The sequence below is a fragment of the Euprymna scolopes genome, chromosome 2, assembly GCF_053919585.1.
Source record: "Euprymna scolopes isolate OS-2025 chromosome 2, ASM5391958v1, whole genome shotgun sequence".
NCBI lineage: Eukaryota > Metazoa > Mollusca > Cephalopoda > Sepiida > Sepiolidae > Euprymna > Euprymna scolopes.
The window spans coordinates 66,457,595-66,475,451 of record NC_136483.1 but is presented as its reverse complement, the minus strand read 5'-3'; the positions used below and the strand labels follow the sequence as shown (position 1 = coordinate 66,475,451).

Sequence of the window (17,857 nt, the reverse complement as noted above, 5' to 3'; positions counted from 1 at the left end):
TATTCCAAATAGTAGCTCCTTGTGTTCCAAGTGGCGATATGTCTTATTTGGAGTGAAAATGTGTAAAAAGCGTCAGAAAAAAAAAGCCTTAAGGGAACAAACGTTTATTCACTCAGATTTAGTATAATAATAAAAATCAACCCAAAATAAATACCACATTTTCCCAACCTCGAAGTTTGTCTTCATATACCTATAGAACCACAACAAAAAAAAAGTGAATCCTCTAGTATCAAATCATTCTGGCATCCATGGAAATGAAAAAGCAGACACAACTGCCAAAAAACGCCCTATAATCCCATTTCATAAACACTCAAATCCCACACACAGATCTAAAACGAAACATGTGTAATTTCATCATATACAAATGCCAGGATCAATGGGCTGATTGCCAAAAATAACAAATTATACAATGCATCCAACTATCAATGGAAGAGCGGTTCCCAGACCCCAGATAAGAACGTTAAAAAGAAGTTTGGATCAGACTTGGCATTGCACATGCCCATCTCACTTGCCACCCAAATTGCAATAAATGTCAGTTGGCCCTTACAATAAAACATATCCTCATAAATTGAAACAATCTTAAACAAATCCGTTCAAAATGTTATCATATAGATAATATGAAAGACTCGTCTTAAAACACTGACCCAAATAATATATTGAACATCTGTAAAGAAATAAACCTATACGCATCATTTTCTTTGGCATTTATCGTGCACAGCAGGGTTAGCCATAGTTTCCTCCCTCTTTTCTTTTTTTAATTTTCTTATCATTTTGTTCTAGCTAGGGATGGGGAATCCTACTGGATGCCAGATATTCCCTTGCCATTTCATACATTCCAACCGATAGATCTTTTTAAGATTCTATTGTTTGTATCTCTCTTGCACTTGGTTCACCATGTATATTTACCAGGTAGTTTCTGAAAAAAAAAATTTTTTCATGAGTCCAATAATTATAGTAATTATTGGAATGATGACGATCTTCCTACGATTCTGGTTTCTTTTTTATGTCGTACATAAGACCTTTGTATTTCGTTATCTTTTTCCTCTTAGTACTGTTTAACCTAACATTATTGGGGACACTGACTTCCACTAAGGTTGCTTCTTTCTCCTTTTTGTCCCATATCACTATGTCAGCTTTATTAGCTCCATCTTCTAGGTACATAGCTGTGGGAATTGCATAGTTATAGTGAATGGAGTATGACTTATTTCCAACTGATCTTTCTGGTATATTCTCCCAGAACTTGCTGCTAGATTCAATATTCAACTTCTTACAGAAAGTCCAATAGAGATATTTATACACTCCATTTTGTTGCATTGTATAGTAGCTGTCCCCTAACAGAACTTTACAACTAGATGTCAGGTGTCTCACACTCTCTACTTTTGTGTGGTAGAACTTGTATTTGTTGTCATTGCTGAAACCATTGGACAGCCATTATAATCCTCTCCTGATCATGGTGGAGCGATCCTTCACCATACATGGTCAAATACTTGGTAAGGATAAAGTTCGTCCGTCTTAAGATCTTAGTGCAGAGTATCAAATCACCTTTGTTTCGGAACTCTTTTCCCAAAGGGATAAATCTTGTATCGCGTTTTAGTGACAGCCTCGTCGGTTTTACACAGTACATGTTCCTTTCAACAGATCATTTTTTTTTCTCATTTTGTCTGAGAATAGTCTGTGTTAACAATGGTAAATATGTACATTTAGAATATCGTTATTTTCATGGAAAGTATTTGACTGAGTTTCAATCTGTGGTCCCGTCCCTGTGAGACATCCACCACACACCTAACTACAACCATCATCAACAATTTCGCCTACTCGCTATCTGTGCCTAAAACTGGATGCAAATTTCATGAATAGTGTTCCTTTCCTAGAACTGCCTGTCTGTGGAACTTTATACCGCAGGGCTTCTTTCCAGCTGACTACAGCATCGTCGTTTTCAAATCCAATATAAATATGTGCTTGTTGGGCCGTTTTCTTAATCAAATTCTACCCCATTTCCACCACCATCGACCACATTACAGTGTTTGGTCACCAACCAACCACCTGACATTTATTAACTCTTATTCTTGAATGGCTTTTGAGCCTTGATAAACGTTGACCATCTTGTACAAAAAAAAAAACCCAAAGAACAATGCTCAAATCAAAGTCTAAAACATCTTCGTTCCCAGCCTTTTGAATAGGAGCAAAGTGTAGCATCTGTTCTAATAATACATTTATCTTTTCTGTTCTGAAGCCAACTTTATTTTTGCTCCAATCCAGATTGCTCCTTTTGGGAAGCTGGATTTTGCCTGCATTGAAAATCAATATACCCAACTCTGCTATTATGGAAGGACAATAGGGGTATTTTGCTTTCTGCTTCCTTCTTTGACAGCAAACATATGAAGGTGTACATAGTAGAAAGTCCTACTACACTCCAATAGTGCTTGGCATTAATTTATACACAACAGTCTAAAAAAACAAAAATCAATCGAGATCTCTATTTTGATGTTTGGATGACCTAATTTTTGCTGCTTAAAGGATGTAAATTTTGGGCCTAATTTGGGAATGCTAACAGGGATGTCCAGACATTTTTTTCTAAAGCAGAGTTACGCTGGCTCTTTAAATTCCATTTTCCGACCATTGTGTCGCATTATTCCGCCATGGGAGGGAGACAAATATCGGAAAATAATTATAAAATCATGTAATTTAGTTTTAACTTTCCTTGCTAATTGTGCACATTCAATGAAATCAATGAAAATAACTATTTTATTAGATGATTTCAGTTTATTAATCGATTCGTTTGTCAGGAAGTTTGAGATAGGATCTTCATCGTTAAATTATTTTATTTTTACTAGCAGGGCTACCCGGCGTTGCCCGGACCACAAAAGAAGTTGAATAGCGTGTGTAACACTTGTATACATTTTCCTCCTATCAAAATATATCTCTCCCCACTCCCTATCTCCCTTTTCTCTCTATTTTAGCCATCTCTCTATCTTTCTCTCTTCCCCTCTCCTCCATCTTTCTCTTCTGCGCAATCCATTCTTCTCTCTTGTTTTTAATGTGTTGAAAAAATAATAATAATGTCATTCTTTTACCGGAACTATCCCTCTTAAATGTAATGCTGTAATCTTACATTTATTGCTCATGGACAATGCTGAGTAGAATAAAACACATGGCATTCTTGATGTTGGAAATTCTGGTCTCCTCCACCCCCTCCCACCCGCTTTTACGATAAGATGATGAGAAATGATGTTGATAATGGAAATAGCCCAAAGAGATTTTAATGTAATACTGTAATTTACACTTATTGTTTTGATTGGTTGTCGAGGATGTACCCTTGACTTGGTATGAACAGAGCCTGTGCAACGTTACCATATTTATATCATCTTCCCTTAATCATTTGAATTATGTGTCATCTCCCTTGAATCATTTCTCGGCATTTAAGGTTTCGTTTACCTAGAGCTCTTCATTGCCAAGATGTAAGTAATTGTCGTGATGATAGACGAAAAATCCAACAAACGAAGACAATAATAATCTCATATATATCTTTCCATACTTATTATCCACGTGAAAATATGAATAATATTAGGAAAACAATATAATAAGAATTTATACGGCAATTCTTTTATTCCTTTATTAATTTTGTTTATGATGCAATTATTAGAGTCTGTAATGCATATTATTTATAAATCACATATGTTTCTTTCTTTCCATGCTTGGAATATTCGAGCAATTTTTATTATATATTATTAATTTTTATCTGTTGATTCAAGTACATTTCCAAAGAACATATTAATTTTCTGTGTTTTCTTTCTCAATTATATTTTAGTGTTTCGTGTTATTTCTTGCTTTATAATCAATTGTTGTAAATCCAGCCTCATAAGTGGTTGTCAAGTACGTCTTTGAAATTACATGGAAACATTCCAAACCAAACAACTCAATTTATTGCCGATGGATTTTTCATTTTTTCATGGAGAGTCTGTTTTCTTATGGCTATATGTAATCAGTGCTATACACTAAAATCTACAATGAAATATTGATACAGCTGACCTCGTTTTCTGACTCAAAATACAATGAATACGTCATGAAAAGGCACCTGCACGATCAAGTGTTTATAATGAAGCAAGAGTTCCATAATATGAAACAGCACTTCTTCATTGCTTAAGTCCAGTGGCAAAGAGTAATCAAATACGACTGGAAAAAAAAAAGAAAGAATGGCCTTATTTTTTTAGTTTTCCGGTACTTCTACAGTTATCAACCCACGATTTCCACAAAGTTATTCGGGTGTGCCTGGCAGATAACGGGAAGAACCAGAAACGGTCGATATAGTTTTCTGAATATTAAGACATTTTTTCCAGTCTATTACTTAATGAATTTCAGTGGTTGTCGCCATTCTTAACATAGGGTGGAGGCAGGGGATATAACAATTTATGTTTTTGTAATAAGGCTCGTCCATCCGTTTCCAGTTATTGCTGGCATTTGCCGGGCAAACCCGACCAAATTCGTGGAAATCGCGGGTTGATAAATGCAGAAGCACCAATTTTCCTTTTCCTAGACTAGTTATCTTACCAAGATTTGGTAATTTAGTCTACACTAATATTTCATTTAGATTAAGGATGTTAGAAAATGAGATTTTACATTTTACATTTTCAAACTAACAACATCTGGTATTTCTAAACAATCATCGATCCAATTACCAACCCTGGTTTAAATTTGTTTATAATAGTAATATTAAGCAGCATTAAGCAACGTTTAACCTGGTCAGTACTAAATGGGTGACCATTTCCGACTTACAGGTGCTGTATGTGCTCTCCATTTATCTCGGTATTGTTTCCAGTCGTCCTGGACTTTTCCTTGCTACTGGACTCAAACAGTGCCGATTCAGAAGAGGTGTGGTTGGAGATTGCACAACTCTTGCCTCACAATTACATGCGCTGCTGCCCCTACAGGGGATATCGTTTGTCTTTCGAGACTGAATGGAGGCATTGAGTAATATATTTAGATATTTATAAAAATTATAAAAACATTTTTATTTCTGAATTTTTGAGATGGGGATTGATAATTTGTATTATTTGAATTATTCAGAATGCTGTTCTGTATTGTGAAGGTTCAATGTTCAATTCTCAGTACACTCAAAGTACAATTGCAGATTATTTGGGCAGGAGCTGCTAAAAACAGCCTATCCTGCCTTGACAGAGTACAAAATAGACTTCGTGGCTTAGTGGGGAATGCCCCTTTCTCTACCCTGCAACCTCTCTCCCACAGAAGAGACGTTGCGAGCCTATCCTTGTTTTATCGTTATTTCGATGGCAGGTGCTCATCTGAACTCCAATCTCTGGTCCTCCCTCGCCAATCTTTCACGAAAAACACCCGTCTAGCTGAATACACTGTGAAAAATTTCCCCCACTCTATATCTGTGCCTAAATCAAAACGCGGATTCCATGAACAAAGCTTCTTTCTTAGAACTGCACGCCTGTGGAACTCTGTTCCGTCTGCCTGCTTCCCACCGGACTACAACTTGGATGTCTTCAAGTCAAATGTTAACAAATTCCTAATGAACCGCCCCCTTAAGTAAACACTTCATCAAATCTCCACACTAATGTAATGTACTTGCAATAACCCTTATCCCTGAGTGGCTTCCGGGCCTTGATGAGTGGTGATCACTGTGTAAAAAAAAAAAAAAAAAAAAATTTACGACTTCTACCCAATTATGGCTGATGAGACGAGAGCATGTTACTCCCATAGATTAAATAAAGAGTTATGTTTGAAATGCTGTGCGGATTCCCGAGCTCGGCATAAAAATTCTCAAGTTTGACAGAAAGATTCGCAAAATATAGATTCCAATAAATAAGCAGGTGTTAATTACAAGTAAACTCATGATCTTGTGAAACCAGAATGACACAAACCTCTGAACATAAAATTAGATTTTTGTTTTTAATTTTCTTCCTTCAACCAAACCAGCTGCTAACATTACCCTGCTTTTTATTGAAACCAACCGAGAGCTCTTTTTAGTATCTTCGTTTTTCCCTTAAGTGCAATTGTCTGGATCTCTTTTGCACTTGGTTCACCAGGAATATTAGTTAGGCAGGACTTCAGGTTCTTCTTCATAAGCCTGTGGCACCTATAATAACTGGTATGATTGATATCTCCCTAAGATTCCAGTTTCTTTTCATATCATACATGAGACCTTGATAATTGGTGTGTTTCTCACTTTCAAGATTCGGTGGTGCTAAATAAAACTGTTTCTTTTTTACTTCAGCTTTCGGGTTAGTAGGAGTCTTGAGAAGTCTTGCCGTTGTGTACTGAGGAAAAGTCCCATCTGATTAATACTTACGTAATTCCAGTTTAATTTTAAAACTCTTCATAAAAAATAGTATTCGCATTGAAAGGCTTCTTTTTTTTTTTTTTGAATGGTTTTATTTTTAACAAATCATGTTATAATCAAAATCTTTAATTTTAGTCTTCACATTGAAATTTTTTTTTTAAGTTTACATGACAAAAAGTTTTTTAAAAATTTAAATTAAAAATATATTTTAGTACGAAATAGTTAACAACAAAAAAACATGTAAAAGCAAATACAATTTTTAAATGTAAACTTTTAAAATCTTGTTTTAAAGTAAAGACTATTTTTTTATATGAAGTTTTAAAATTAAAACTAGAATTGTGTAAGAAGGGACTTGTACACTCAATAACCCTTATCCTCGAGTGACCTCCGGGCCTTGATAAGTGGTGACCCTTTTGTAAAAAAAACAAGAAAACTAAAAGACTGTTACTAAACAGAAAGTAAAAGTAAAACAGAAACAGTTTTATTTAACACTAGCGAGGGTGCCTGGCGTTTAGGAGGTGTAGTAAGGAGCCCCGGGGTGGGGTTAAACAAAAGTAGTAGGGGCGCCTGGGTGTGTGTATGTGGTGTAGTAAGGAACCATGGGGGAGGTGTAAAAAAAGTGGTAGTAGTGGGGCAATAAAAACAACAGTAAGCAGAGGTATTAAAAAAAGTGGTTGTAGACAGGCAAGCTCAAACCCTTAACGCGAAGGAGGAAAAAAAATCTGACGTCTTAGTCGATGTCTCCATGGCGCAACTGGAAGTCACTAACGTCAGAATTAACCGTAGTCAATCGAAAAGGGAATGATGACTTGCTAAAATGGCAACGCAAAAATTGACCCCTCCTTGTACAAAACGGCCGTGTTTAGGGTGAAGGAATTAATGTTTTCGGACAATTTTTCCATATTTGTCCTTCAAAAGTTCGAGGTTTAAAACGATACCGGTTTGGTCAGGTTCTGTCGCCTCTGTTAAAAGTGTTTGCGAGAAACACAAACACACACACACACACACACACACACACACACATTTTGCCCTTTATATACATAGAAGATAGATAACCCTAGATTCAAACAGACTGTTTAGAAAAGAAATTGAAATAATGTAATGTATTTAGATAGTTAAAAGAATTGTAATAACATATTTTTATTAAGAAATTCTTTTATTAACGAATGCTATTTAAGTCTGTGTGTTATTAACGCTAACTACAGAATTACCAACCAAAATTCACATCCCCTCAAAACATTTCGGGGGTAAAATATTTAATTCTCTCAACTGAGTAACTCTTGATCAAATAGTTACATTTTAGATGTAAATCTGTTTTTTATGGAAATCGCTCCAGACAAGGTATGAAGCCACTTTCTTTTACATGAGTCCTCACTTTTCAAGGCTCGACGGTCACTCGAGGATCAGGATTAATAAGTGTCAGATGGCTGGTGAAACAACACCGTAATGATCGGTAATGATGGAAAATGGGTACCCTGTGGTATAGAGATCTACGGACGGGTAGTTCTAAGAAAGAAATTTTGTTGATGGAATTTGCGTTTAGTAAAGCAGAGATAGAGAGTAGGAAAAATCGTTAACAGTAGTTGTAGCTAGACAAGTGTTTGTTATGTAGTAGGGGAGGGTAATAGATTGAAACTCAGTTGAACACTTGACATGATTTGATGTAAGGAGCTAAAAAATATATTGCAATATTTTTTTACATAATATAAATGTATGATCGCAGAGATTTGGACGATTATATTTATAGCCAGGGGTGATAAGATAAGGCAATAAATAAGTAGAATGTAAAAGTTGGAGAGATTTCGAATGTACAAACAGGGATTGGGGAAAGATAAAATTTTTTTATGGTATTTTACCAGATCCTCAATCTTATATGCTCTTTCCGGCAGCTCTCCTATGCAATATAATGCCGCTACTCACTTTGTAGCATGTTGCCTACGTTTCCGGTAGCCACGGCTTTCTCCAGCTGTGTTTTGTTTAATCACCAAATTAGTGTATTTCTTTTTATTTTATGCAAGTGTTCTTTCGTTTTCCTTGTATTTACCAGATGTACGAATTCTTCTGCTTATACAGGTGACATGCTTGTTTTGCAATGTTCTGCAGATACTTTAATGAGATATGCTCTGACGAATTCGTAGTACTGGTGATCCCTTGATGTAAATGTCCCTAACTAACTAGACAGGCAAAAAAAAAAAAAAAAAAAAACACCTTCACTGTAGAGGTTATCTGATGCTGAAGAACTTTCTACTCAGTTCTTTCCCTCAGAGTGCTTGACTTTAGAATTCTCTCCCTATTTCCTGCTTCTCGGACTGTACTAACATGCATAAAGTTAAATGTAATATGAACAGATATCTTGCTGCTCAACTCCCTATTTAGAATATTCCTAGAGACATAGCCTCTAATTTACAGTAGTCATTTATGTCTTAGTGGCAATGTGTCCTGTTTGTATAGTTGGGTTGAACTGGCTTCCTCCAAAGGAGGAAGTGTCAAGGGATTACTAAATTCACAAGCGGTCCCAGTTCTTGCAAGATGTCGATGCCCTCCTACATAGAGCACCTGGTATTTCCCAATGGTCACCCATCTGTTACTGACCAGGCTCAACATTGTTTAACCTTTGTGATCTAGTGGAAACAGGTGTGTCAATGTGATTATGCCGTATATGCACCTTGTTTCAGGTGAATATGAGCAAAAAAAACTAAAAGAAATAGTCACCAGATATAAATTTTCTGCTTATACAGGCGGCATCTCTGTCTTGCTGTAGTTATCAGATATAATAGACTGATTTATCTCAGGATTTTACCAACGGATATCCAACAGCATGGTTTTCATTTACTGGAAGGAATAACATTTTTTCAAGACTTATTTTCCCTTTTGTATTTTCTTTGTAGATTGGTGTCGCTGTTGCAGAGGAACCGGGCCAACCGGGCGGCGGCAGCAGCAGCAGCAGCAGCGGCAGCAGCAGTAGCAACCGCAGCACCGGTGAGTGAAAGTATGCTCATTGCTACAACGCCGTCCACCACTGTCACAAACTCGACAACATCCAACTCCACGGATGTTGTTCCTCCCACCACTCCGGTCATCTTTAACTTTGCAAACATCCAAGGCAGCAACAGCTTACTCATTGTAAGCGGACAGACCACAAATCCCCTTTCTATCATCTCCAATTCCATGACAAACCAGTCTCTATCGGCCACCGGCCAGACTATCAGCTCCTCCATTCAACCCCTCTCATCAACACACACCTTGGGAACAGAGATCAAAGTTGAGCCTGGAAGCACCAGCTCGGCAAGTACACTCCAGCATTCATCTTCTAATAGGGCGATGTTACCAGTTCCGATGGCAACAGACATTTCTGAAACGGGTCAAACTCCAAAAGAGGTTGCGAAGGAAATCAACATAAAAACCGAACCCCTCAATATATTTTCCCCTGCTTTCCACCTCTCCCACGAAGATGTTCAAAAAACTCTTCAGGCAACAGTTTCGGCAGCATCGGATTTTGGATCATCATCAATGGACTCTAAAGATGCCACCACTGACCTGACCAACTGTGATAACCTAACGTTGACCACTGCTTCTCTTCAGAACTCGGATCTCAGTCTGGATAGTTTAGACATCCTGGATCTCCCCAATCTGGAAAAACTCTGCTCCGATATGAATCCTTCTTCATCAGATCATTCTACATTTGAGAACATAAATCGGGACTTTATCACTTGCGCCAGCTGCCTGGACACCCAGCGCACCCAGCAGCAACATCCTGCACAACACGAACAGGAGCAACAGCATCATCATCAGCATACACATTCGAGTGGGCAGACACAGACTCATCACAATTCTGCAGGTGGGCAACAAGGGCAGACAACCTCTCCATCTCAACATGTGATCATGCAGGATTCTAGCCTAACACAACCCACAGATTCACACTCCAATTCTGAACAGGCCCCGATCACAGATTTTTGCCCGGAATGGTCCTACACAGAGGTAAGATCTTTTTTCTATTTTTAATTAAAAGTTATTTCATAAGGAAATTAAAATTTTAAAAATGTACCTATGTATTGGCACTTAATTAAACAAAGGTATGTTTGCAAAGAATTGAATGAAAAACTACATGCACAACAAACTCAAATAACTGTTTAGAGAAAGACTTTGTCAGATATGCAGGGGTTAGACAAAATAATGGAAACACCTTGTGAATTTTGCATCAATTAATAAATGTTTTAAACCTATAAAAATTGAAAAATTACCAACATTTTGGTTTCATGTTTTCAGCAAGATACGAGTCTTTCTGGTGTAGTCCCAAGAAAGTTTACAGCGAAAAAATACCATCAAGTAATTTTTTTCATTAAAAAATAAATTTTACGATTTTTATTAAATAAAAAGTTTTAATTATTTTAAATCTCTATAGTCGAATTGAATTGTCACCCTTGAATTTTGGCAAAATATAAAACAATATTGCCACTCCGGATCTCCTCATGGCTTCCTCATATAATTTGATTTTCTTAATTAAAAATCACTACTTGATCAATTTACATGCTTTTTGGAATATGACATCTTTGTTCCATGATGATCATGTATCATAAAGATTTTTCTGTGTTTTTTTTTTTTTTTTTTTTTTTTTTTTGGTTTTTTCAATCAAATGTAATTCTAAATCAGCACCAGATTTTTTTTTTACTCCGAGCATATAATATAGTGCAACTGAAGTATCTAGATATGACTTAGATATGTTGGAAAGAGGACCAGAAAATGTTTTGCACCAGCACATTATTTTCTTTAAAGGGCCCTGTAGAGATTCAGAAAAACTCGTATCTTGCTGAAAACAGGAAACCAACATTTGGTAACAAGTTTTATAGGTTTTAATACATTTAATTGATTTAATTTTCACAAAGTGTTTTCATTATTTTGCCCAACCGCTGTATGTATCTTGAGTGTTGGTTGGTTGTTTTACGGCATATCAACCCTTTTCATGTTATTTAATGCCGAATCCAAAGATTCGGAAGAAAATTTTTAATAGAATATATTTGTTGTTTTCAAGTCGGTTTCTATTTAACCCATAGTTGGGACCCTAACAGGTACTACCACTCCGGGTCAGAGTGGACCTGGGAGCAATGGCAATTAAAGGGTGACTCCACACTCCCCAAAGCCCGCAAGCTGGGGCCTCACCACTGGATATAGTTTAAGGTCATATCCAGGACCGTATCTTGAGTGTAAAGTCATTGATGAAATAGAAAAATATAATTCCAAGTAAAAAAGAATAGCAGCATGAATCCAGACAAAGAATTAATCCAGTCGTGATCAACAGACGAAAAGATTCTATTGAAGAACTCGGCAAGATTCACTCTATTTTATAAAATTGTTTTGACATTTGATTGGTTCATTTTTATCACACATTGTTATAAATAGAACCGCTCAAATTTATGGGGGTATACCATTGTATTATGCCAAGAATATTGCAACAACATATATGAAATATAATCATCCACAAACCACTGTTTTGTCGTCTATGGCTCATCAGTGTGGTTTGACATAGCAAGTGTATCCACAGTTTGAAATCTTATAAAATAAAAGGGAATTGAATTTTAGATGAAATCATTTTATTTTATTCTATGTTTTTATTTTGTTTCTTTGTTATTTTCAGGGTAGTACTAAAGTATTAGTAACAGGGCCTTGGTTTTCTACCAGCTGTTCTTATAACTGCGTATTTGGCGGTACAAGTGTACCTGCTCTTCTCGTGCAACCAGGAGTCCTCCGCTGTTTTGCACCTGGTAAGTATTTTTAATTTCTTTTATTATTTAACTACAAGAAAATTAATTCCACAAATAGCTTTTGCACCACATTTATGTCCCCTCAAGAAGATTGAAATCAAGATATAATCATACCAAATCGTATGTTTAGAATCCTTATTCCAATATTTGATCCAAAAGTATTACAGGGTGGAACGATAAATTTGTCGCCCTAAAGAAAACAACACTACAGCTTTATTTTAAAACTTTTATTGAAAAAATTGATTCAGGTAACTTGATTATGTAGTAGAGCTAACATCTATTCAATGTAGCCGCCTTCAGCCTCAATCCCCACAATGATATGAATCTGGAACTGGGAGCATGCCTTTTTCACAAGCACCGGCGGGAACTCAGCGAATACTTGGTGGATGGCAGTGATCAGACTGGCTTTGATGTTGTGGGAGGTCATGTTAGTGATGTTCTCAACGTATGACCAAACGAAGTAATTTAGTAGGTCCAGATCGGAGGTGGAGGGAGGCCAGTGAGAGAAGGGTACAAGTCGTAGCACTCCTCCTGAAGCCAAGCCCAGGTCTCCTTGGGATAGTGGGTTGGCGTCGAGTCCTGCTGCCACAACCAGGGTCAGCCAGCGGCCACCTGATTGCACCAGGAGATCACCACACTCTTCAGCACATCCAGGTACACTTTGGTGTTGATTTGAAGCTGACTTTGAAGATTTGAAGTGGCATGATGTGGCCCTCACTTGAACCACACCAAAGACTATAACCATGGCGGGAAAATTTGTTTTTATTACCTTGGGAACATCCCTATTACTCGTGGTAATCCAGTGATGCATTTGGAAGGTGCTGGCAATGATCCTGCTGTCATAACTTGGATCGGTGAAGAGCATGAGTTGTACAGCGGCACATCTCCAATCTCGCTCGTTGAAGATTGTGTCACTTTCAGAAATGATAGAAGACTCCTATCGTTTTTGGAATTTGTACACAACTGGCTAGATGGTCTGCAACAACAAAAAAAAAAGAATGGTTTTCATCAAACGGAAATGGAATCCTGTCGTCTTTTCTAGGGTGACGATTTTTATCGTTCCACCCTGTATACGATTTTGATTTGAGAAAATGTTTCAAATTTAAGGCTTGAGCTTACTTAAGAAATCTAAATTCAGGGAATCTTGCTTTATTGCTATCTTATAACTATGGATCAAATTCAATGCAAATCTGAAATATTTGAATTTTCAAATAGGAGGTAGTGCCCATATTATGCCCCCCTAAAACCTGTTTAAAATACTCCAAAGAAGCTGGAATTTGGGGAATATTTATTGATTGATATTTAATATCTATTTGAAAATTAAAAAAAAAAAAGATGGAGATAACTGAATGTTCCTGAAAAGCTTTTACTACCTCTTTGCTTGCTTTACATAAAACTAATTATAGTCTACTTTACTCGCCCTTACGTTTGGCAGCTGTGTTCCTAAATTACTAATGGTTGTTTACCTAGTTTAAAAGTGAATCCTATACTTAGAAATATTTAAACGTATACACATTTAGTCTTCAGATTCAGTGAGTAATGTTTCTAACAAAGGAGGAAGAATTGTTGTTTTCTGGAATCTATGCATATGACTCTTATCGTTGGCTAGTTTTTGACTTTGAAGAGTTATATTTTTTAACTCCTTACATCAATGGCTTCATGCCTTGTATGGGGCGGTTTCCATGGAAAAATAAACTTATATGAATAAAAATTATTAGATATATGCTCATGTAAATTTCCACAGGGTTAAAATATTATAATAAGTAACATAGGTTGGTAGTAGGAGTATTAATATGTAAATTATACTTTTTGGCACAGATTTTCCATTGGTGAAGCAACATACATACAAAAGAACTGATACATACTAAAAGCTCTGATTAGGCTGAGCTTGATTACGTGTTAGAAAAGAATGGTTGAAATGATTTGAGTTAAGTAACAGTTGGTAGCCTCATATCTACAGAAGCTCTTTGTTTGGCGTTTCTGTTCTGATGACAAACTAAAACGCTATAGGCCACAAAGGCTATGTTCTTACTCATTTATATATGTTTAGTATTGGAAAACATAAAATTTGATTGAGATTGATCCGATGGTTTTTAACAGCATCCTGCGTTGCGATCTGCTGCTCCTTTGAAAGGCTCCAAGTTCTGACCGTCAACTAAAGAAGCAAAAAGGGAGATGAAGATGTTGCATTGGATGTCCGACCTGACCAGACTCGGCTATGTCCGCCTAATATCGGTATTCGCCACTGTTGCAATGTTATGCCTATCTCAGACACAATGAGGTTTGGTTAGTTGTTACTCAGAGCGCAGTAGCACGTATGCAAATGCCGAGTTGTGTGGGAGATGACGTCATGGTAGTGAAAAAGAAAAAGACTATGGAAAAAGAACATGTGCACAGGCAGAAGAGCACGTTCGAGAGGACAGAGATCAGAGAGAAGGAGCACGATCACGTTTTATTAAGGAAAGTACCTGGAAATAAATGTTCTTGTTTGTAAACGAGTGTGTAACGTTAGTATTGTTAACAGTATATCTATTATGTGAGGTCATTTAATGCAATAAAAGGTGATTTATCATAAGTTATTATGTGTAAGTTATTCTTTTAATTTTTTGGTTTTTACATAGGCATCACCACTTATCTTGGCCCAGAGGCTACTCGAGGATTTTCAGTAGTATTGTCGTATGGGTTCTTTTTTAGTTTGTTGGAGGTCTTTTCAGGCAATGAGTGTGTGTTCGACGGTGAAGGGTGGTTGATTGTTGGTTGGTTGTTTGTTTTATGGCATATCAACCCTTTTCAGGTTATTTAATGCTGAATCCAGTTATTTTGAAGAACAATTTTTTTAATACAATATATTTTTTTTTCAAGTCGGTTTCTATTCGCCCCTAACAGGTACTACCACTCCAGGTCAGAGTGGACCTGGGAGCAATGGCAATTAAAGGGTGGCTCCACACTCTCTAAAGCCCGCAAGCTTGGGCCTCAGCTTGGGCTTTCATCGGATATAGTTTAAGGTCATATCCAGGACAGGATGAAGGGTGACCGGCGTGGTATGCATGTTAGAGGTTCATTTCCCTTTAGGAGATATGAATGTGTTAAGTCGGTATGACTGACTCGTATTCTTGCTAATACTCCCTTCTTGGTCTTCCATGTCCTATGACATTATTTTAACAATAATTATAGAAACAAGCAACATAATGAATGACATGTTGTTACCACTTCTGCCAGGCTGGTACGATGGTAGAAAGGGCGATAACTCTAGCTGTTTTAATGTACACTAATCTTAAAAAGAAAATGTTAATGGAACTTTCCTCAGAGCCTATTCTATAACAAATAATCTAGGTGTGAAAATTGGTGAGAGGATGAATACAATGACATTAGTGCTTCCATATTTTGCCATCCACATTTGGCCATTTTCCAGCTATGACGAATTAATTCCAAGATGTCTAAACAACTCACACTTGGGTTTAGATGAAGTTGCTACACGTTTACAAAAGAATATCTGACATTGTTGTTTATATTTTTTTTCTACTTTTAAAATTCGACCGAAATAGTTTATGGTTGCTTCCTATTTTAGTGTCTACATCACATGTCCAAATTTTGAAAGGAAGAAAAACTCGGTGTACTTTTAAATTCAAACAGTTTCATATAGAAGGTGACCCCAAAAAAACGGTCTCCAACTCTAATTAGGCCCCGTTTCTTAGTATTTTGTCCGAATGAAATGAAACTTTGGTCATAACTAGTTTATTATATTCAAAACATCACATCAAAACAGAAGGGTATTTGGCCTTTTTTTTTTCTCCGCATATGTTCTAGATGGTCTCCATTTAGCTTTTGTTTTTTTTGTTTTTTTTTGGGGGGGGGGGGTATCACCCTGTATGAAGATATTCGAAAAATAATGACCAATTTTAGAAATAAACATTTATTCTTGCACCAATTGGCTATGGGCTTGTTACCCTGAATTTATATCTATGTCTACATCTTACCATTAACTCGTTCCTCTTATTCAATATATTATGTTCATATTTAAGGATCTGAATTTTTTCACAAAGGAATAGGAATATTGTTATTTATATATTTTCAGTTTTTCAAAAATTGACTGAAATAGTTTTCTTCTAGCTTTCTCTTTTGGTGCATATACCATTTGTCCAAATCTTGAAAAGAGGAGCAATTTTTAATTTGAACAGTCTTATATATTACGATGTCAGAAAAAGGCATTTATTCAAAGAGATCAATTTAACAAGCTTTTTCACTTTCACAATTTCCTTCAGATAATTGGACACTGCTAAAATACTGATATGAGTGCGATAAATCTATAATATGAATTTCACCTGTCTGTTTAAATGTATGTAAACATATGTATGTAAAATGTATGTATGTATGTATGTATGTATGTATTGTGTATGTATGTATGTATGTATGTATGTATGTATGCATGTATGCCTAAAATTTTAGACAGAGGCGACGGATTTTCACGAGATCGGTATTATTTTGAAGCTTGACCCTTTGGACGACAAATATCAAAAATTTGGCCTAAAACATTAATTCTTTCACCCTTAACTTGGCAGTTTTCTACAGGGAGGGTCGTTTTTTTTCGCTGACATTTTTTGCAAGTCATTCAACCCTTGCGTCCACGACGTTGCATAAAAGGCGCTATTTTGACCGCCTTGACATCACAACCACAGTAGGCACATTGGTAAAACAGGGGGGGGGGGTTCACCTCTTTTTCCTCAGGTTTGAGCCTGCTTACTACTACTATTTTTTTTTTGACTCAACACACACCTTCAAACACTTGGGCAACGCCGGGCATGCAGGCTAGTTTCATATAAAAATTGATAAGATTACACTGAGCGATATACAGAACATGTGGCGGTTATTGCCTTGTGACGAGATTGTACTTTTTCTATTAATCAGTGATGGTAATACATAGTAATATCCAGAGCATCACATCAATTTGTTGACAGTCATCATCTCATCGGGATTCAAAAGGTTGTAATTGATTAATCACCTGTATACGAGCAAGCAGTCAATATCATCTGCATATGACCCAACCACTAAGCTGATCGTCACTGACTACTCGATAGGACACCTTTTTTCATCGAAAATGCGATCGATAAATGGGTTGATGATGACATTTAAAATTATTCCTTTGATTTTCATGAAAGTCGCACGAAACCCATTCATTGGTTTTCTATGATTTTCACTAATGACCTACATGTAACCTTTAAGCAACTTGTGTGAGAATCCGCTTTGACTACCACTTTCATTTACAGATGATGACCACGGCCATTTCAGCTTCAATGGTGTCAGTATTTTTAAAACCAACATTGCTCATGTTGTGACATGTTTCTGCTGCTTTATGACTAAATTTGAGCTCATAAAAGAAATTATCTTTTTTAAATTTTAATAATTCCAACTCACAATAATCTAACATTTAAAATCAATACATAAACATAGAAATGTAGAAAGGATGTTGCGTTTCAAAATGGGAAAAAAAAATGCCACCCATGAAATCATTGGTCAAATTTACAATCCTTTCTCTAATCCAAATAAACTTCAATCTTTTGGCTAGGATAAAAGTGTAGTATATGCTTTTATACTGCACTTCATAAAAGTCGCAATGAATTAATCACTTGTATACCACTAAAGTCATTGTATCTTTCGATAGCTCAGATAATATCACCTGCGTGGGCTACGTCTACAAGTGAAATACAGTAGTCTCTCAATTAGATTGGGTAACTTGGAGTGTTGATAAATAATTCTCATCAACAGAGTGGAAAGAAAGGTAGACGGCATATATATA

At 36.4% G+C, this 17,857-nt stretch overlaps 1 protein-coding gene across 8 annotated transcripts in view; it reads left to right on the top strand.

Annotated features, from left to right (window-relative positions):
* Positions 1–17,857, top strand: part of LOC145291908 (calmodulin-binding transcription activator 2-like) — a 2,646,613-nt gene that overhangs the window by 2,377,864 nt on the left and 250,892 nt on the right. For all 8 annotated transcript variants that reach the window (XM_080137802.1, XM_080137770.1, XM_080137753.1 and 5 more), the window contains 2 exons: positions 9,193–10,282; positions 11,937–12,063. In XM_080137802.1, coding sequence (XP_079993928.1) covers positions 9,193–10,282; positions 11,937–12,063 — 1,217 coding nt within the window. The remainder of the gene's footprint in view (positions 1–9,192; positions 10,283–11,936; positions 12,064–17,857) is intronic.